Below are 22,681 nucleotides of genomic sequence, written 5' to 3'. Positions count from 1 at the left end.
GTTTGGCCAGTGTAGGCAGTCATTGTAAATAATAATTTGTTCTTAACTGACTTGCCTAGTTAAATAAAGGTTACATTTAAAAAAAAAGTCTCTCTCACTGTTTTTTATGACTTTCAGTTTAAGATTGGTGTTACATCCTCATAGAATTTCCCTTATGAATAACATTTACTGTAATGTAGATTTGAAGCCCTAAAGTGAATCTGTTTCTTTCCTCTAGTCTGATATGTACCATGTATACAGCTCAATCCCCGACAGACCAGCATCCACAGCCCAGCCAGATGGGTTGTACAGGCTTCTGCAGACACACTACACTGACACTACACCTCAGGCTTTCTGTATCTATGTCTCACACATGTCACACAAATGCATTCTTTCTCACACGACATCCTTTGTTTCACACTTCCAGTTACTGTAAATACGTTGATTAACAGGTAATATTTCTACTGTATTACACATGGACAAGTGGCTTCTGTGACAGGTGAATCCATAATATCAGTTACTTTTAAAATATTTTTTTATTCTGAGGGGTCCGGGGCATATTCCCCTTTGAGCATTATACTTATTTCTTCCCCCTAGTAAATGTTAAATATACTGTAATTATGTATATTATGTTGACTGTGAGATACCACCTTCCATAGCGGTTGGATAGAATTAATTTCTTATTGGGCAAAACATAATCTAAAGCACAACCAAAACAAACTGCAAATGCATCCAACAAGTTTGTTGAGTCACAAGCTTGATGTATTTAACTAGGCAAGTCAGTTAAGAATAAATTCTTATTTTCAATGACGGCCTAGGAACAGTGGGTTAACTGCCTGTTGTCGTGGAAGGATCAGAATATGTTGGTAACATTTGTAAGATGTTTTATATTTATCAAATGTGTGTAAGTTATTTCTCATCAGAATGGTATTTTTGTATAATACTGTGGCGGGGTTGCAGTTAGCTTGTTCTATGTCAAGACTAAGTTGCATGGGCCGCGGAGAGGGAGGGGAGAGGTCAAAGTGTCATCATGTGTAAACATATATTTTACTCCCTACCTTTCCCAGTGGGGAAAGGAAGGTGGCAGTGTCTGGAATCATTCTATGCTCCCTCTAATGTTGTTTTTATCTTGACCTATAGCCTCACTCTCCTCTCTGTGAGCTTGTCCAGGTTTGGTTGTATTTAGAGTTGGTTGTATCTAAATGACAATTTGATATATGCCTGTTGATTTGGAGAATTGGTTTATGGTTCTGGGGTTTGAGAAAGGAGACAAAGCTGAACGATTAATTATGTCTATGCTGTTTGACTATGTGTGTCTTTGCTATTAAAGGAACTCAGTTGCATTGTAAGGGGGCTCTCAGAGAATTCACTGAGAGACACTGAATTTATCTGAGAGTCACAGGATTGTGATAGAGCTCATATAATTAAAGATGGACTTTTATAACTAACTCTGACTTGTGTGTGTGGTTTGCTCCCATGATTTGGTAAATAGAGGAAATTTCCACAACACTGTTCAGGGGCAGAACAACAGATTTGTTCCTAGTCAGCTCAGGGATTTGAACTTGCAACCTTCCGTTTACTAGTCCAACGCTCTAACCACTAGGCTACCCTGCCAAATGTGGGGTCTATATAGATGAAGTGCTTTTATATCTAAATGATGAAACATACAATGCCTTCAGAAGGTCTTCATACCCCTTGACGTTTTCCACATTTTGTTGTGTTACAGCCTGAATTTAAAATGTATGAAATTTAGATTTTTTGTCACTGGCCTACACACAATACCCCATATCGGGGTGGCAGGTAATCCAATGGTTAGAGCTTTGGACTAGTAATCGAAAGGTTGCAAGATGGAATTCCCGAGCTGACAAGGTAAAAATCGGTTGTTCTGCCCCTGAACAAGGCAGTTAACCCACTGTTCCTAGACAGTCGTTGAAAATAAGAATTTGTTCTTAACTGACTTGCCTAGTTAAATAAAGTTAAAATTCAAATTCAAATAAATGTCAAAGTGGAATTCGGTAAAAAAACAAAACAAGTGTGAATGAGTATGTAACGGATGTGAAACGGCTAGCTTAGCTGCGGAAACAGGAGGAAGGTCAAAAGGGGGGTGAGTGTAACGGATGTGAAACGGCTAGCTTAGTTAGCGGTGTGCGCTAAATAGCGTTTCAATCGGTTACGTCACTTGCTCTGAGACCTTGAAGTAGTAGTTCCCCTTGCTCTGCAAGGGCCGTGGCTATTGTGGAGTGATGGGTAACGATGCTTCGTGGGTGACTGTTGTTGATGTGTGCAGAAGGTCCCTGGTTCGCGCCCGGGTATGGACGAGGGGACGGTTTAAAATTATACTGTTACACATGGACTCACTCTGTGTGCAATAATAGTGTTTAACATGATTTTTTAATAACCTCATCTCTGTAACCCACACATACAATTATCTGTAAAGTCATGGTTTAGATTAATTTCTAGAATTTATGCCAAGGCGCCAAACTGCCAAAATAAAAAAAACGCTAACAAAGTGTGTTAGGCCTCCACCAGCTGCAAGAACAGCTTCAATGCGCCTTGGCATAAATTCTAGAAATGGATCTAAACCATAACAGGACCCCACACACACTATAAACTTTGTCCCAAATGTATTCAAATGTTTCCTTTATTTTGGTAGTTACCGGATGCCTACAGTCTGGAAGGCTGCAATTTGGGCAGTTTTTATTTGTACCTTTATTGAACTAGGCAAGTCAGTTAAGAACAAATTCTTATTTTCAATGACAGCCTAGGAACAGTGGGTTAACTGCCTGTTCAGGGGCAGAACAACACATTTGTACCTTGTCAGCTCAGGTTTGAACTTGCAACCTACCGGTTACTAATCCATCGCTCTAACCAATAGGCTGTCGCCCCATAGACGTAATACATCGATTTTTGGATCCTCTTATCCTGGCATTTTGAGTGGAAACTCATGGGTACACTAGCAATGGCTGCCAGTCCTATTTGAACTGGAACTGTCGTCCATGGATGATATGTAGTAGGTTGCAGCTTTTTGCACGTTTCAATATAAAAATTGCGGGAAAAACATAGTTTGGAAAGCAAATGTCTACTGCTGAAAATAGAAGACTGTCTCTAGAACCAATTAAATTCTCAACTCCCAAATTTTAGTGACCAGCAGCACTGTTTTTCAAAGTAGCCCATCTTGAGATAGGCTATTGCCAAGAAGAGCGCATTGGCCATCACCGTGAGTAGTAGCCTATGGTGGCTTCATCAATACGTGAGTCAGTCTGCCACTGGAAATTTTATTTAATTGCCCAATGTTGTAATATATAAATAAAAAACACTATTCAAACAGGAATGCTGCTTTAACATACTCAATTACAATTTTTGGGAAGGAAAATCATTTCACTCATGTTGTAAATTATAGGTCATATTTCATAGAAATCTGGAAACACTGTGCATTTACTTTAATAAGATTTAGACATGTATGGGTCACTTACCCGAAACCTCACCTGTGCGCCGTTTGCTATCGAGTTGATGTCCTCACCAATACCCCGCCCTCGATTCCTATTTTCAGGATCTTGCGCGTCATGTATTTCAACCTCATCAGGTCCACAGATGGATGGATATCTCTCTGTTATGAAGCCGCGAATGGCCTGCGATGAGACGATTCGAGTGTCCAACTCCTTCAGCGCTTCATTAACCAACACCATCGTGGGTGGATGAAGAGGAGTTTTTCGTGCCACAGCATGTGCTTTGCTGGATTCTAACAATGAAATTGACAAATGTATCAACCGTAATCTAACCAAAACTGCTGCTTTTTCTTTGGTGGCATGATCAAACGGTTAATATCAAAGTTAGGCTATATAAAAACGTTAGTTAAAAACAGCAACTGCATTCTCAGCCAACACACGTTCAATGTTTATGCACTTCAAGCAAACCACGCGGTTTATCTGAACGGGCGCTGAAATGTAGGTACCAGTCAGAGCGTTAAAGGTAAACTGATCAGTCCGAGTAGTGTGAACTCGCTTTTTCTTCTCTCCTCCGGTCCTTCCTTCAATCCTTTCCTTTACTGCGCTTATCAGTTTACCGTCAGTCACTGCTTTGTCATATTATTAAACGTGACTCACCAAACATAAATTAAATATGAAAACCCTTTCAGGGTTTTTGTAGTTAAACATTGTGCAGCTGTTAAAAACTTAAAACAAAAAGTCGAAGATAAATATTTTTCTCCGAAAGACAAGTTAGTTTGTTGGTTTTAGAAATTCAATTGCCTGCAATAATGATACACAATACATTTGGTTGAAGACAGGTAGCTTTTGAACCTAAAAATAATTACCAATAAATTATTCTGAATGTTTAGCCTCCTTGCAACGTGACCATTTTCCATTATTAGCCCATAGTTGTCATATGAGACATCTGTGGTTTTCCTGTGAACAAGCTCCACATCTGCTTTTCTATTGAAACATTTCATCTTTGTCCCAGTCACTGCCACCATCTTCTGTGAAGTCAGACTAACAGTATGTATGTAGCTGTCTAAAAAATGACATTGTTCATCCCTGATATGGCTGGTCATCTGTTTTTGCTCATCCTCCTTTTCGGTGAGTTATTTCTCCATTCCATCATGTTTGTGCTACAGGATATTCCATTCTTCTTTCCCCTCTTTAGGAACTCTTAATATTTCAACATGTTATGGTTATAATAAGTGTGTCTTATTCCATTGATCATCCTATTTATTTTTAATTTCTCTGTCATTATTTTGCATTTTGTACAGATAAGAATGGCCACTGCTTGATAACATGGCTGTGAATGCATTACAGACTGTTCTGCTTCACCAGCAGTGTAAAGTGATCCCATCTCATGTTTTCTTATTTTTCATAATGGCAAAAAGATCATGATAATGACCCATTTTGTTATGTCTAGATACCTTCCAGTACCTCAAAGCCAAAGGTCAGTATCATTATTATGGATTTAAAGCTGCAATATGCAAATTTTTGGGCTACCAGACAAAACAACGGATTACCAAACTATTCAAATAATGATTGACATATTTTCAATAAAAACGTTATTTTGATGAATTCATCCATACGATTTCATCCTCCCATGAGATGCTGTATACACTGGGTATACAAAACATTAAAATGACATAGACTGATCAGGCAAATCCAGATGAAAGCTATGATCCCTTATTGAAGGGGAGGAGACAGGTTAAAGACATGGATTGTGTATGTGTGCCATTCAGAGGGGGAAAGGGCAAGACACAATATTTAAGTGCCTTTGACCGGGTATGATACTAGGTGCCAGAACTGTAACAGTGCAGGGTTTTTCCACGTTCAACAGTTTACTGTGTGTATCAAGAATGGTCCACCACCCTAAGGACATCCTGCCAACTTGACACAACTGTGGGAAGGATTGGAGTCAACATAGGTCCGCATCCCCGTGGAATGAGACAGACAGCAAGATTAATACAAATCTCCACTGTTGAAAACCCAATGCTAGTCTAAAATAAATGGGATATAATATCTAAATGCTTTTTACAGTGGAGATCAAGATAATAAATTGCCTGGCTGGGCTGATGAGATAGTAGATTGATGATAGAGTAATTTTTAATTCCCTTATGTTTTATTGCCAAAACCAATTAAATTCGCACTCATTTCTAATTCATGATAAGTTGTAAGTTTATCATTTGCATGAATTAGCAAGAGACCAGTCTTAAAAAACAAGTTCAGCATTTATTCTCGATGAGTACTGACCCAAAATACAAAGAACATTACATTTTAAATCTGAAGACATAAAATGACGTCATCAGTTACACCCCCTCTCCCAGTCTTACAATGGCGTAGTATTCGGTCCTGGAGATAGTTTCACTCCCCTCATAAACTACATTCCAACCTGCCTAAAGGATATACTTCTCTCTGCTAATGGAATCCAACCAAAACATTCTTATCTGTTTGAAGTACTATCTTATCTCTGCTTTAAAACTTTTCCAGGAGACACAGACACAATTAATTTCTGCTTACATTTTCAGTAACAGTACAATTAAGAACCCATACTTTTCAAATCATAACATAATAGTATTAGCATGAATGGTTCTAATCATTAAAGTATACATAATTGATCATCTAAACTATATTTTCCTCTATCAATTGAGCAGACAAATGGAGTAGTGAATAGACTCTTTTTTGTGTTTGCAAACGTTGCGCGCATCGCCCTCGTGCGGCAACGTTTACAAACACACAAAAAAATGGTCTATTCACCATTCCATTTGACTGCTCAATCCACTATGGTGACAGAACAGAACACCAACAAAAATAGCCTCTATTTACATGTTGCATATGAGTGCATTTCATACTACCTTTGGATTTTAATTGGAGTTTAAGGGTTGTACGAAAGTCCTGCTTAATATAACGTTTATGTCATCATTGTAAATCAAATGCATTATACTTAAAAATAACTTCAACTTCAACCAGTAAAATGTCTCTTTGGCTATCTTTTGCTGCAGCCTATGGCCATGTCAGTGAGTGTTTAGCATTCTAGCTAACAACTTGATGCATCCAAAATAGTTAATTTACAAAGATCAACACCAAATTATATTCTTAGTGACTGTTCAAGCAAGAATCAACACATCATTGTAAGCGTAGGAGAGCCCCCCAAAAAAGTTATTTTGTTTAGAACTAATAAAAACATAAATCTAGGCTATGTTGAATGTGAGCAGATGGCGTGGCTTTCTTACTGCAGCCAAGAGTCATGCGCATCTGTACGTGATGTCAGTGTGTCGTGCACTGGAAAGTATCAAATCAAATCAAATTGTATTTGTCACATACACATGGTTAGCAGAGGTTAATGCGAGTGTAGTGAAATGCTTGTGCTTCTAGTTCCGACAATGCAGTAATAACCAACGAGTAATCTGACCTAACAATTCCACAACAAATACCTTAAACACACAAACGTAAAGGGATAAAGAATATGTACATAAAGTTATATGAATGAGTGATGGTACAGAATGGCATAGGCAAGATGCAGTAGAAGGTATCGAGTACAGTATATACATATGAGATGAGTAATGTTAGGTTTGTAAACATATAAAAGTGGCATTGTTTAAAGTGGCTAGTGATACATGTATTACATCAAGATGGCAAGATGCAGTAGATGGTATCGAGTACAGTATATACATATGAGATTTGTAATGTAGGGTATGTAAACATTATATTAAGTGGCATTGTTTAAAGTGTCTACTGATACAATTTTCCATTATTAAAGTGGCTGGAGTTGAGTCAGTATGTTGGCAGCAGCCACTCAATGTTAGTGGTGGCTGTTTAACAGTCTGATGGCGTTGAGATAGAAGCTGTTTTCAGTCTCTCGGACCCTGCTTTGACGCACCTGTACTGACCTCGCCTTCTGGATGATAGCGGGTGAACAGGCAGTGGCTCGGGTGGTTGTTGTCCTTGATGATCTTTATGGCCTTCCTGTGACATCGGGTGGTGTAGGTGTCCTGGAGGGCAGTTAGTTTGCCCCCAGTGATGCGTTGTGCAGACCTCACTACCCTCTGGAGAACCTTACGGTTGGGGGCAGAGCAGTTGCCGTACAGCCCGACAGGATGCTCTCGATTGTGTATCTGTAAAAGTATGGAACGCCATTTGGGTCTTTGCATTTCAAAAAAGACACACGTGAAATAACACTGTTTGATGCGTCAAATAATCTTGTTGACCAATCAGGACCTAGATATGACTGTACATCACATAATTTAACACGTTTGTTACTTTTTTACGTAGTTATTACAGATTGATTACACTATCACTTGTATTTCATATGTCACAGTGATTCACCGATATGTGTGATGCTGGTAAAGTTTTGTCTTGTGCACCTGCCGCTGCAGCACAAGCGCAGACACACCTCCCCAAGCTCTGGGACAGTTCTGGTCAGAAAGAAATCCATCACTTCCGTTGTTTGGCTGTGCCCATTTAGCAACGTTCCAAAATGATGTCCTGGTGGAAGGATGTAAATAAAACACATTTACTCAGAACAATAATATGTCTTGAATGAAAGACATGTCCTTAATCATTAGTTTAGTTTAAATGTTGGCAACCGTTTTACAAAAGCAAAATGGCCATCGAAACCGAGGATTATTGTGTGATAACTCCCTCCTAAGGGCTGTTCCTGGCACAGGCTCTCATTGTTTATTGCTTAAATAGACAACAGTGTCTGAATTGTTTTCTCTGTCAAACTCATATAATATTAAGTTGTACATCATCTGTATGAGTAGTTAAACATTGAAAATGAATTTATAATTAAATTAAAAATGACACTCCATTATCCCACTGATCTCACAGACCCTCCTCAGCCCAGTCTAACAGTGATTCCTGCAGTCATCAAAGAGAGAGACTCAGTTCAGCTGAACTGTCAGACTTCTCCACCTGTCTCTGAGTGTTACTTCAAAATAGAGGGGAATGTAGAATTCACCCTTCCATCACCCTGTCAACAGACACTCACAGGAACACTACTGGTGAGGTGGACAGGTCAGAGTTCCCCAGCTGAGGTCAAAATCCAATGTCAGTACAGTGCTAAAGGTTCACAGTTCAGATCCATATACAGTGAACCTTCAACAGTCACAATTCAGGGTAAGAAGACTATTTGAATGGTTGTAAACAATGTACTGTTGTGCCATCATTACCATATTCCTCTTCTGATATGTTATCATACTGTGTGTTGTCATAATCTATTACGTGAAACAATCAAGCAATATTTTATATCTCCTTAATTTCCCATACTGTCGCTGCATAAAGATATTGACTCAAGATCCTTAATTCTGAAATAACAAGGAGGGATTAGGCTATCAGTAAATTTCTCAAAACCACAAAATGCTAAATGCTTAATTCCCCAATTCTCACAGACCTTCCTCAGCTGACAGTGAGTTCTACAGTCATCAGAGAGACAGAATCAGTTCAGCTGAGTTGTGAGACTCCTCCATCTCTCCATGTGTCTCACTGTTACTTCTACATAGGGGGGAGGAAGAATCTTCCAGACTCATCCTGTAGTCAGACACTCACAGGAACAGAGCTGCTCAAAAGGGCAGATCAAACGTTTCCAGATGTGGTCAAAGTGACGTGTTACTATGCTGTATGGAAGTCTCACACATCTCCTTTTAGTGACCCTGTCTCAGTCACTGTTCAGGGTAAGTAGGTGGTTTATAAAATTATACACGTCACTGTTATACCGTATTAATTATGCTCGTTCTGAAAACGAGATCTTCTGTCGTATTTCCAAAACGTCTAAATTTCACATAATGATAGGATTTACTGTACTTTGTACAAACAGAAATGCTGACATAGTTGAACATTTGATTAATGGATTTTCCATACTGTTAGTATGTATGGATTACCTATGATGTTTTTGAAATACAACTTTCAAAGTGACACTATTCTCCTGATCTCACAGATCCACCTCCTCAGTCAGTTCTACAGTCATCAGAGAGAGCAACTCAGTTCAGCTGAGCTGTCAGACTCCTCCATCTGTCTCTGAGTCTCTGTCCTTTCCTAACAGATCCAAAACCAGACATTACAGTCAATATTTATGAGGACTTCAACATCATCTGTTTGATTCCTGGATCCGTCAGTCCTGACACCACCTGTAACCTGTATGTTGGAGAGGAGAGTCAGCTATCCTTCACAGCAAAGATCATGAAGAGAAAAGCCATCTCAGCATCCGGACAGCAGTTCTGTCAATTCACTCCAAAACATAGTGATCTGATCAGTCGTCTACAGTCAGTGAGGCGGAAGGAGGTGAGCTGTGACTACAGATTGAGCTCAGGACCAAACTCTCTCTCTCCACGCAGTGATGGGCACAGCTTTACAGGTGAGTCATAATCTAAACATATCTATCAGTGCTGCAGGTCTTCATGATCTGACTCACTTTTATTTCAGCATTTTCTTAGTATGACTATATTAATTCTGAGCAACAAACTAAATACCACATTTCATTCCCAAATGATTTTAGATCTGGTGGGAGTTCACATCAGTGATCCAACAACTATACAGACACCTTCTATTGCAGGTAGACTACACATTTGTGCTTTTATAGTGACACTGCTGTTATTTTAAAGCAAAGCAAGTTTCAGAAATAAGAATAGTTGTGTTAATGTGAAAATGAAGCTGTTCTGTTAGATAATTAAGCTGTTCTATAGATATGACACCAGCCTCAACACCAACGGCTGGGATCATCAGCACAAGTATTATAATGTCTGTGTTCATCTAGTCGAGTGTTTAGATCGTATCTATACTCTGTTAGGCTTCTGCTGTTACATACCATGGTGACTTTATTCTAGGAAGCTGTCAACAACAATCAACACCATATCTGTCCTGAAAGACTTGATCACCTTATGAATTGGTCTTATCATCTCTATAATGAGGAGAAATATATTCTACCAGGGCAGGAAGCAATCTGTCCATAGTGATTTTATAGTCCTACTTTTCCCACTTTGAATAGACAAGTTATGAAGGTATTTCAAAAGGACAACAACACCATGATGATCATTAATACAATCATTAATAAAATACTCATTTCATTAATATGTGTTTTCTCAGTGGGTTTGACTCCAGGTCCTTTGTCTACTTTGCCTCCCAGCATGACAGCGAGTCCTACAGAAGGTGTGTTGGTGTCATGTTTGTCATTTATTATCATGTCTTGTCCCTGTGCTCCCCATGCTATTCGTTTCCCTCTGCTGGTCTTATTTGGTTCTTTCCCCTCCTTCTATCCCTCTCTCTCCCCCTCCCTCTCTCACTCTCTCGCTCTCTCTTCTCTCTATCGTTCCGTTCCTGCTCCCAGCTGTTCCTATTCCCCTAATCATCATTTAGTCTTCCCACACCTGTTCCCGATCCTTTCCCCTGATTAGAGTCCCTATTTATTCCTTTGTGATCCGTTCCTGTCCCGTCGGTTCCTTGTATTGTATTCACCATGCTGTGATTGCGTTTCGCCCTGTCCTGTCGTGTTTTTGCTGTGATTGTGTATCGCCCTGTCCTGTCGTGTTTTTTTGCCTTCATCAGATGCTGCGTGTGAGCAGGTGTCTCTGTCGACTACGGCCTGCGCCTACCCGAAGCGACCTGCAGTCTGTGGCCGCTTCTCCAGTTATTTCCCCCTCTACAAGTCTAGAGGATTTCTGTTATTCCCTGTTTGGACTTAAATAAACTCTGTTTCTGTTAAGTCGCTTTTGGGTCCTCTTTCACCTGCATGACAGTTGGACCTCTAAATGACCATCTCAGCAAATACCAATTGTACAGTCAATGGTTTAGATTACAGGCCTGTAAAATTAGGTGAACAAAATGTGAATGTAAAACCTTATTCTTGTGTAATCATATTGCTTCCAACTAGTTTTGACTGTTACTTCTACCTTGACCCCAGACACCACAGTGAGACCAGTATAAGTAGATCCACTCATTTTAACTTACATGGTTATTTTTGTTCACATTAATTCACTAAAGCTCCTTCCGATTTATGAATTGACCCATGCTTGTAATTTTTGTCCAGATTTGTGTACTTTTAGTCCATCTGATTTGTAGGTAATGTGTAGTGTACTTCTCTCTTTCTGCTTATTGAATGCCCTTAGATATTAAATTAATTTACATTTGTTCTTGTGTAATCTCTTTTCACCAGGTTTGACCTCTCCTTTGACCCCCAGTACAGCAGTGAATCCTACATCAGGTGTGTTGGTCATCTTTCTCTAGTTAGCAGATAGGACCTAAACAAATAGACTAGCTATATTTTAGCCAGGTTTTTATTCACAAATATCCCCCGATTAAAAATATTGGTTGATGTTCCATAAATTAAATCAACCCATTTAGATACCTTTATTATTGTATAATCAGATCCAATGACTTTGCTTTGCATCAGGTTCAACTACTAGTTCTACTTTGACAACTGACACCCCCAAGAGTCCACATGATTTTAGCTTAGTGGCGTAATACGTTGTGTTGTATGTTAACTGTTATTAAACAGTATCTCTCTTGCATGTGCACAGGAGAAAGCTCCACAGAAAGCGTTCTGGGTAAGCATCCATCTCTAGCTGATTACCTGTCTTTTCTCAGACAAATGAGACATTTACAGGAAGGAAGTGGAGTTTACAATAAAAAAATATTCTATATTATTCTCAGAAAATAAAATGTCGTCCCCCAACTTCCTTATCATGTAGGTCCATTGCTTGTTGAAGAGGTGCTGATATCTGATAGAGTTTTGCATAATACATCCCATACCTCAATTGTATTTGCCCGAGCTTTGTTTATCATGCCCGCTGATCGCTCTAAACAAACAATATCTTGAATATATGATAACCATGTTTGAGGCAAGGGGATTGTAGGGGTAATCCACTAAGGATAACCTTTTTTGCTGCTGTTAAAGCCGCATAAATTATTGTTTTCTGAACCAGTTGCAGTACAAATGAAGAGTTATCATTCAACGAAAATAAAGGTGGATCTTCACAGGGAAACACATGTTTGTAAGGAAATCCGAAACATGTGACCAGAACTGGGACACCACAGGACATTCCCAAAACATTTGTGTTACAACAGCATTCATACGCCGTCTCTCACATTTTGGAGTAGGAATCAGCTTCATCTTAGAATGTATAAATGTGGTTACATAACATCTATGTATGAGCTTATAATGTATAAGCTGGTGTGCTGGGTTTTTAGAGGTAACAAATACATTTTCCTAGATGGTATCCCAGTTCAGGTCAGGCCCCAATCCCTGCATTTCACGGTTCCATACTAGAGTGACACCCAATGTAGAGCATTTAACAGACAGCAGGCAATCGTAAGTAGCAGAGACCATTCTAGAAGTTAATGAAGGGAATAACCATGTAAGCATTATGTGGGATGTTATGGCGGAGACCCCACTAACGGGATAGATATTACAACAGCCAGTGAAAGTGCAGGGCACCAAATTCAAACAGAAATCTCATAATTAAAATTCCTCAAGGATACAAGTATGTCACACCATTTTTAAGATACACTTCTTGTTAATCCCACCACAGTGTTCGATTTCAAATAGGCTTTTCGGCAAAAGCACCACAAATGATTATGTTAGGACAGAACCAAGTCACAGAAAATCAAAACCATTTCCGGCTTTCGAGTGTCATGATGGCTCGCAGAAATGACCTGCAAAAAACTGCAAATGGCACCCTAGTCATGAAATATTAGTTTAATATTAGCAATAATTATATTAATTTAGACAAAAATAATGAAGTTTTCTTACAAGTGTATATGGTTGAGCATGATTTTAATCTGCGAGAGAAGGGCTACCCCTGGTGGAAAGAGGCTGTACGGCACAAAATGAGTCGCAAATGCGCGCTGGACGTTACATAGTGACACGTCACGATGTAACGTACAGCACCAGAGGGGTTCGTTTTTTCATCTTTTCTCCAATACTGTTAGCCCATTACAATGTCAATCAATGCTGAATCGAAAGGTAGTTTCACACCCCAGACTTTGATGCCAACACAGTCACTACAGTCTCATTCGTTTTCATTGCAGCCTCGTTTGAATGCCGTGGTTACGCACATTTGTACGGAATTGGGTGAGTTTACGTTAGTTCCAAAAACATCTGGTGATTTTGCAGAGAGCCACATCAATTTACAGAAATACTCATTATAAATGTTGATGAAAATACAAGTGTTATACATGGAACTTTAGATACACTACTCCTTAATGCAACTGCTGTGTCAGATAAAAAAAAAGCTTTACGGAAAAAGCAAACCATGCAATAATCTGAGTACGGCGCTCAGAGCCCAAACAAGACAAAAAGATATCTGCCGTATTGTGCAGTCAACAGAAGTAATAAATAACATTATAAACATTCATTTACCTTTGATGATCTTCATCAGAATGCACTCCCAGGAATACCAATTCCACAATAAATGTTTGTTTTGTTCGATAATATCCATAATTTATGTCCAAATAACTCTGTTTTGATTGCGCGTTCAGTACACAATCTAAACTCACGACTGGCAGGTCCAGGCAAAAGTTCAGACGAAAAGTCATATTACAGTCCGTAGAAACATGTCAAACTAAGTATAAATCTTCAATAATGATCCAACTGGAGAATTCCTTTGTCTTCAGAAATGCGATGGAACCGAGCTCGATCTCACGTCAACGCGCATGGTCAGCGCATATTCAGCTCATGGCAGACCTTACTCAATCCCCTCTCATTCAGCCCCACTTCACTGTAGAAGCATCAAACAAGGTTCTGTTGACATCTAGTGGAAGCCTTCGGAAGTGCAACATGACCAATATCCCACTGTTTCTTCAATAGGGAATGAGTTGAGAAACAACCAACCTCAGATTTCCCACTTCATGGATGGATTTTTTCTCGGGTTTTTGCCTGCCATATGAGTTCTGTTATACTCACAGACATTATTCAAACAGTTTTGGAAACTTCAGAGTGTGTTCTATCCGGATATACTCATAATATGCATATATTAGCAACTGGGACTGAGTAGCAGGCAGTTTACTCTGGGAACCTTATTCATCCAAGCTACTCAATACTGCCGCCAGCCATAAGAAGTTAACGGGGCATCCCATGGTACACCATAAGCTTTTAAGGCACTGGGTTTTAACAATAATATTCAAAATTCTGAAATTGTGAATTTTTCAACTGACTGAGTTGTTTTGTTTTCTAACAGAAATAATGAATATCTTTCTTCTTGTGTAATCAGATCCAGAATTAACTTTTAATACTTTCCAGCAGTTTCGACTGTTACTTCTACTTTGACCCCTGACATCACAGTGAGACCAACTAGTAAGTATCCCTTACTTTGCAATTACATTTTTAGTTCACTCTAATTCACTGCAGCTCCCACAGGTTTACTCATAGACTTATTCATGGCAGCTTGTACGTTCACTCTAAATTGTACTTTTTTTTAGATATGAATAGCACCGGAGGGAATGGCTGCCATTTTACGGGTTCTTAACCAATTGTACTATTCTGGGTGTTTTTTTGCGTTGTTTGTACATAATGTTTCTGCCACTGTCTCTTATGACTGAAAAGAGCTTCTGGACATCAGAACAGTGATTACTCACTGGGCGAAGATTTTTTCTTTAATGAATTGAAGGAGAAAGATTTACGTCTTTTCACGGACCAGGCCCAAAGCCCCGTCATTCGCATGAAGAGGAGACGACCGATACAGGGGCCGCAGATCCTGGTGCTTGGTGAGAATTCACCTGCAAGTGGATAATCCTGCTTTACCATCCGTATCTTATGTTTCACCGAGTCATGGCTGAACGAGGACATGGATCATATACAGTTGGCTGGGTTTACCATGTATCGGCAAGACAGAACAATAAACCTCCGGTAAGACGAGGGCTGGAGGTCTGTCTATTTGTCAATAACAGCTGGTGTGCAAATATTAAGGAAGTCTAGAGGTTTTGCTCACCTGAGGTAGAGTATCTCATGATAAGCTGTAGTCCACACAATATACCAGGAGAGTTTATCTATATTTTTCGTAGCTGTCTATTTACCACCACAAACCGATGCAGGCATTAAGACAGCACTCAATGAGCTGTATAAGGCCATAAGCAAACAAGAGAATGCTAATCCAGAAGCGGTGCTCTTAGTGCTGGAGACTTTAATGCAGGAAAACTTTAATCCATGTTACCTAATTTCTACCAGCATGTCAAATGTGCAACCAGAGAAAAATAATATCTATACCACCTTTACTCCACACACAGAGATGTGTACAAATCTCTCCCTCACCCTCCATTTGGAAAATCTGACCATAATTATATCCTCCTGATTCCTGCTAACCTGCAAAAACTTAAGCAAGACTTACCAGTGACTCGCTCATTACAGAAGTGGTCAGATGACACGCATGCTATGCTACATGACTGTTTTGCTAGCACAGACTGAAATATGTTTTGGGATTCATCCGATGGCATTGAGGAGTACACTACATTACCGACTTCATCTGTACGTACATATGCCAACCAGAAGCCATGGATTACAGGCAACATCCGCGCTGAGCAAAAATCTAAAGCTGCTGCTTTCAAGGAGACACTAATCCGGATGCTTATAATAAATCCTGCTATGCCCTCAGATGAACCATCAAACAGGCAAAGCATTAATACAGGTTTAAGATTGAATCCTACTACACTGGCTCTGACGCTCTTTGGATGTGGCAAGGCTTGCGAACTATTACGGATTACAAAGGGAAACCCAACCATGAGCTGCCCAGTGGCGAAAGCCTACCAAACGAGCTAAATGCCTTCTATGCTTGCTTCAAGGCAAGCAACACTTAACCTTGCATGAAATCACCAGCTGTTTCGGACGAATGTGAGATCACGCTCTCCGTTGCCGATGTGAGTAAGACATTTAAACAGGTCAACATTCACAAGGCTGCAGGGCCAGATGGATTTCCAGGATGCATATTGAGAACATGCACTGACCAACTGGCAAGTGTCTTCACTAACATTTTCAACCTCTCATTCAGTCTGTAATAACGACATGTTCAAGCAGACCACCATAGTCCCTGTGCCCAAGAATGCCAAGGTAATCTGCTTAATCAAATCAAATGTATTTATATAGCCCTTCGTACATCAGCTGATATCTCAAAGTGCTGTACAGAAATAACTACTGGCCAGTAGCACTCACATCGGTAGCCATGACGTGCTTTCAAAAGCTGGTCATGGCTCACATCAACACCATCACCCCACCGTCTCCACACTGCATTTTCCCACCTGGACAAAAGGCACACCTACGTGAGAATGCTGTTTGTTGACTAAAGCTCATCGTTAAACACCATAGTTTCCCTTAAAGCTAATCACTAAGCTAAGTACCCAGGGCCTAAAATCCTCCCTCTGCAACTGGATCCTGGACTTCCTGACGAGCCGCCCCCGGGTTGTAAGGGTAGGCAACAAAAAAATCTGCCTCATTGATACTCAACACAGGGGGAAGTCAAATGTGCGTGTTGAGTCCCCTCATGTACTACCTGTTCACCCACGTCTGCGTGGTCATGCACGTCTCCAACACCGTCATTAAGTTTGCCGACGACACAATTTTGACAATGATGAGACAGCCTATAGGGAGGAGGTCAGAGACCTGGCAGTGTGATGCCAAGACAACAAGCGCTTCCTCAGCCCCCTCCCCCATTCACATCGACAGGGCTGTAAGTTCGAGAGCTTCAACTTCCTTTCTGTCAACATCACTAACAAACTATCATGGTCCAAACACAGCAAGACAGTCGTGAAGAAGTCATGTCAATGTCTATCCCCTCTCAGGAGACTGAAAATATTTGGCATGGGTCCTCAGAGCCTCAAAAAGTTATAGAGCTGCACCATAGAGAGCATCCTGACTAATTGCATCACCGCTTGGTTTGGCAACTAATCGGCATCCGACCGCAGAGGTTAGTGCGTACGGCCCAGTACATCTCTTGGGACAAGATTCCTGCCATCCAGGACATCTATATCAGGCGGGGTCAGAGGAAGGCCCTTAAAATTGTCAAAGACTCCAGCCACCCAAGTCATGAACTGTTCTCTCTGCTACTGCATGGCAAGTGGTACTGGATTGCCAAGTCCAGGTCCAATAGGCTCCTTAACAGCTTCTACCCCCAAGCTATAAGACTGCTGAAGAGTTAATGAAATGGCTAACCAGACTATTTGCATTGACCCCCTTTTTTATTTTGCTGCTACTCTTTGTTTATTACCTATAAATAGTCACTTTACACCTTCCTACGTATACATACTACCTGAATTTCCTCCTTTATATTGCTTCGCTATTGTTATTTTATTGTGTTGCTTTTTAAAGTGTTTTTATTTTGAATTATTAAAATAATTAAACAAAGGTAGCAAATATTTTCTTACATTAAAAAAATGCATTGTTGATAGTAAGTGTTTCATGGTAAGGTTGTATTGTAACACCTGTTGTATTCGGCGCATGTGCATAACGATGGTCATTATGGCCAAACAGTTCAATTTTTCTGTCATCAGACCAGGGGATATTTCTCCAAAAAGTATGATCTTTGTCCCCATGTGCAGTTGCAAACCATAGTCTGGCTTTTTTATGGCGTTATTGGAGCAATGGCTTCTTCCTTGCTGAGCGGCCTTTCAGGTTATGTTGATTTAGGACTCATTTTACTGTGGATAAATATACTTTTGTACCTGTTTCCTCCAGCATCTTCACAAGGTCCTTTGCTGTTGTTCTGTGATTGATTTGCACTTTTCGCACCAAAGTACGTTCATCTCCAGGAGACCGAATGTGTCTCCTTCCTGAGCGGTATGACGGCTGCGTGGTCCCATGGTGTTTATACTTGCGTACTATTATTTGTAAAGATGAACGTGGTACTTTCAGGGGTTTGGAAATTGCTCCCAAGGATGAACCAGACTTGTGAAGGTCTCCAATTTTATTTGAGTTCTTGGCTGATTTCTTTTGATTTTCCCATGATGTCAAGCAAATAGTCACTGAGTTCGAAGGTAGCCCTTGTAATACATCCACAGGTACACCTCCAATTGACCCAGATGATGTCAATTAGCTTATCAGAAGCTTCTAAAGCCATGGCATCATTTTCTGGATTTTTCCAAGCTGTTTAAAGGCACAGTCAACTGAGTGCATGTAAACTTCTGACCCACTTGAAATGTGATACAGTTAATTATAAGTGAAATAATCTGTCTGTGAACAATTGTTGGAAAGATTACTTGTGTCATGCACAAAGTAGATGCCCTTACCGACTTGCCAAAACTATAGTTTGTTAACAAGAAATTTGTGGAGTGGTTGAAAAATGAGTTTTAAGTCAGAAGTATGTAAACAGAAGTATGTAAACTTCTGACTTCAAATGTATGCATAGTCACATTACACCTTCCTACATACACATTTTACCTGAGTTACCTCCAGTATATAGCCTCGCTATTGTTATTTTATTGTTACTTATTTAAATGTTTTTTTATTTTATTTATTTAGAGTTTTTTAGCAAATATTTTCTTACTTTCAGCAATGCAGTGTTTTAAAGGTAAGTGGTTCATGGTAAGGTTGTATTGTAACACCTGTTGTATTCAGCGCATGTGACAAAAAACATTTTATTTTATTTGATATGAAACAAATGTACATTTCTCATCTCTTCTCACCAGGTTTGACCTCTCCTTTGGCCCCCAGCACAGCAGTGAATCCTACATCAGGTGTGCTGGTCATCTTTAGTTAGTTAAAAAAAGTAAATTGTTTTCAGTTTATCTTACCCAGGTCTTTGTATTCTTTCCTCATCACAAATGTGCCTAATTACTAGAAAAGAGGTTGATCTTGGATTGATTAAATCATCCCATTAAGATACTTTATTGTATAACCAGATCCAATGACTTGACACACCAAAGAGTCCAACTGAAAGTTTGTATGGCCACACGATTTTTGTTTATTGGTGTATACTAGTTGTGATGTGTACCCCACTTTCTTTGTGGTTTAGAGACATGTGGTGCATGTCTCTATCTTGCTCCGCTGGGGAAGTCCCATTAGTTCTCTTATTTAGTTATATTTGCAAGATTTAGCTTACTCAAAATTCATAATTAATTAATCATTAACGTTTGTTTCATGCATGTGACCAACCAATACCTCACAAGGCTTCTTCTCTTCAAGCTGAGACCTTGAAACTGAGAGACCCCTTTCGGTTTTCAAAACAATGTTCTTGGTGCACTGCCAAATTGCTTATACTGATAGTGAGGATTCCTCCCAGTCACGATCAATCAGTCAGTTGCATGGACCCAGTCCAATTGGTTATTAGAAAAGCACAAACATAACATTTTCCTTCACAGACTCAACTGTAAAATGTTTAGCTAACTGGCTGTCTTTTCTCACATATATGAAAACAGAAACGTTTACCAAGACTACTAATAAAGTGGTATTCTAACACCTGTCTACCATTGAAGTATTTACATTTGGATTAAGAGCTAATGACCTCTCCTGATGTCATCATGTCACCAAACAGAGGTGCAATTATGGCAGACAGCAGTGTGTATGGCTTCTGGAGTGGGTGTGTTCTTAATGGGATTGACAGCTGTCTATCTCTGCAGGAGGACCAGTGAGTACTTCTGATTCTGCATAACAAATAACTTGCAAACATTTTCCTTCTCATATTAATGTAAGTGCCTTTGACATGGGTTAATCTTTCAACTAATTTTGGTGATATTGTGTAGTGTATATTCAACATCAATCACATTTAGTCTAATTTGTTTTTCAGAGAAAACCAATTCTCAGAGGTAAGAATTCCCTTGTGAATATGATGCATATTGTATCAACTTTTAGTTCTGTATTGTCCATGATGAGATTTTCTTACCACAACCTTCTTATATACTTTTATGTTGTACAGACCTACAGCCAGACAGGATGATCACAGCCAATGTATGTTCCAAACAAAATACATCAAACACTGCACACACTACTAACACAACTACACACATGCATGTACAAACACAAATTCGAATTTAAGTTTTATTTATTTTCTGTTGTAGGTGATTTGGTGATGGGAGCTATGAGCAGTGCAGGCATGTTGGATTCAAGAGATGCTGGGATCTATTCTCTCATCACTTCTGTACCGTCCACGTTTTTGCCCTCAGGTGAGTTTGTAACAGAATGTCTCCTGCTGTCTACAGGATGGTTTGAGTCAGGAGGAGAAGTGACGTGTGTGTGTGTGTGCGCACATACTGACTCACTCACTCAGGCTCCTTCTGTGTTGTACAGGTCCTTTTGAAGAAAATGGAAAGTCATCTGAAAACGACAATGTAAGTTCAGAATCACCCACTGTGTTTGGTGACTGTGATCGACTCTCAGTTTCAGATTGATGTTACATCCTTTTAAATTACATTACATTTACATTACTGTAGAATTAAAGGACTGAAGTTAAACTGTCTGTTTCTTTTCTCTAGTCTGATATGTACCATGTATACAGCTCAATCCCCGACAGACCAGCAACCTCAGCCCAGCCGGATGGGTTGTACAGTCTTCTACAGACACACTGAAACTACACCACTGGCTCTCTGTATGTCTCACAGAAATATTGTTTCTTTCAGGATGTCCTTTATTTATCACACATCATGTTACTGTAAATAGGTATCTAAAACATCTACTGCAGTGCCGTTTCTATTTACAAGTAACATTCAGTAAGCAGCCGTTAGAGGCCCCTCCCCCCTCCAAAAACAACCTTAGGATAGTAGAATACACAACGTGCAGTTTCGAAATGTCAGAAACATCAGAAGTTTATCTCTTGTTAATTGAGTGACTGTCACTGACAGTCACTCAATTATCCCATGTCAGCTAAGATTTTATAGATTGCTAGGCAAGTTAGTCTAGCCAGCTATCTAAGTCTTGTAGTAATGGTCCAATTACTGCCCAGGGGCCCTGACTTCCACGAGGCCCCCAATAATTTTGTTAGTCACTCTCACTCAGATATCAAATGAACATGGCATAAGTCATGGCAAAATGTGTGGAATTGCACAACGTGTTGAATTTCAGGAAATTTGCTTAATAACTGCAAAGATCTCTCTGCCCCATGGCAAAATTAGTAGAATTGCAGGACATAAACTTTAAAGCTCCAAATGTTTCTCTTTGCTGCCATGAGCGGGGCCACTAAAATGTTTTATCGGTGAGGTGGGCAAATCTCGCTTAGGGCCCCCAAAATGATTGGAACTGCCGTAATTTCCTGTATCACACATTGACACCTGGCCTGGATTTTGGAGCGGTCCGGGACATACTCCCCTTTAAATATTTTTTAAGTAAATGCCCAAGTAAATATATACTGTTTTTATATATATTCTGTCATCTGTGTGATGTCTCCTTCCATAACGGTTTGATACAGTTTACAAAATAAAATATATTTGTGATCAAAATCGATAGATACAGACAATTAAAAATCAATAAATATATAACATATTCACACAATGCAAAAAAACAGGTAAATAGGAAATTAAGATAATTTAAGTCATTATGATCCAAAGTGGTATTGCTAAGACATTTTTCTTGGTGAAATTCATATTGTGTTGAAATATGCTTATAATATAAACCAGATGCACCCAAGAAATCTGGGGAAAAAGTCTCATTTTATTTGAACAATTTTTGCAGCAAAGGTTAGCAAATCCCAAAAGCCTGATCTTATAGCAAAAGTATTGATATTGATATTGCCCACATACGTTGTTACAAGCTACAAAATATAACATTTCGGTTTTAAAAATGTTTACATTGTTGGCAACATCAGATCATCAAAACTGAAAAATATAGATTTCCAAATGCAATTCAAATCTCCAAATTTCTCCATATTCACATGTTAACTTGTTGTTTTCCAAATTCCCAGTTGAATTTCAACTTACTCAGCACCTCAGTCGCAATGTACAGTGTTGTAGACACATTTTAGCCTTGAAGTCCAATGACTGCGGAGTGGTTTAGATGTAAATGGTAAGAGAACACAACTTCATTACATTTTTTTCCAGTTAATATGAGCTTACATTCTGTTTCGATGCACACTCGAGCCTCGCGGTCAGGGTGGTCGATTATGCTATGGGGGATGGCTTTGTTTGTTGAAAAGGGGTGGCTCCCCCCTCACCTCCCATATACACTGTACACACTGTACATAGATCTTTCTATTGTGTTATTGACTGTATGTTTGTTTATGTGTAACTCTGTGTTGTAGTTTTTGTTGCACTGCTTTGCTTTATCTTGGCCAGGTTGCAGTTGTAAATGAGAACTTGTTCTCAACTGGCCTACCTGGTTAAATAAATGT

At 39.5% G+C, this 22,681-nt stretch overlaps 1 protein-coding gene across 6 annotated transcripts; it reads left to right on the top strand.

Moving 5' to 3' along the window:
- The first annotated feature begins 3,548 nt into the window (after window positions 1–3,548).
- LOC124004295 lies at window positions 3,549–22,638 on the top strand. Of its 6 annotated transcripts, none has more exons than XM_046313092.1 (18): window positions 3,549–4,553; window positions 4,876–4,902; window positions 8,283–8,570; window positions 8,843–9,124; window positions 9,493–9,804; window positions 9,946–10,002; window positions 10,533–10,595; window positions 11,599–11,646; window positions 11,963–11,989; window positions 14,686–14,736; window positions 18,917–18,934; window positions 19,053–19,100; window positions 19,898–19,990; window positions 20,150–20,168; window positions 20,279–20,310; window positions 20,421–20,525; window positions 20,650–20,690; window positions 20,835–22,638. In XM_046313092.1, exons 1-18 carry the CDS (start codon window positions 4,496–4,498, stop codon window positions 20,925–20,927), a joined length of 1,662 nt encoding a protein of 553 aa, XP_046169048.1. In that variant the 5' UTR covers window positions 3,549–4,495; the 3' UTR covers window positions 20,928–22,638. The 6 variants fall into 6 exon arrangements, with proteins under 6 accessions (XP_046169048.1, XP_046169047.1, XP_046169050.1 ...); XM_046313091.1 differs by having other exon boundaries at window positions 14,683–14,736; XM_046313094.1 differs by lacking the exon at window positions 18,917–18,934.
- Window positions 22,639–22,681: the final 43 nt, after the last annotated feature.

The sequence above is a fragment of the Oncorhynchus gorbuscha genome, linkage group LG18 (assembly GCF_021184085.1).
Source record: "Oncorhynchus gorbuscha isolate QuinsamMale2020 ecotype Even-year linkage group LG18, OgorEven_v1.0, whole genome shotgun sequence".
In the NCBI taxonomy this organism is placed as follows: Eukaryota; Metazoa; Chordata; class Actinopteri; order Salmoniformes; family Salmonidae; genus Oncorhynchus; species Oncorhynchus gorbuscha.
The sequence above is the reverse complement of the archived record's forward strand: the minus strand, read 5'-3'. Positions and strand labels throughout refer to the sequence as shown.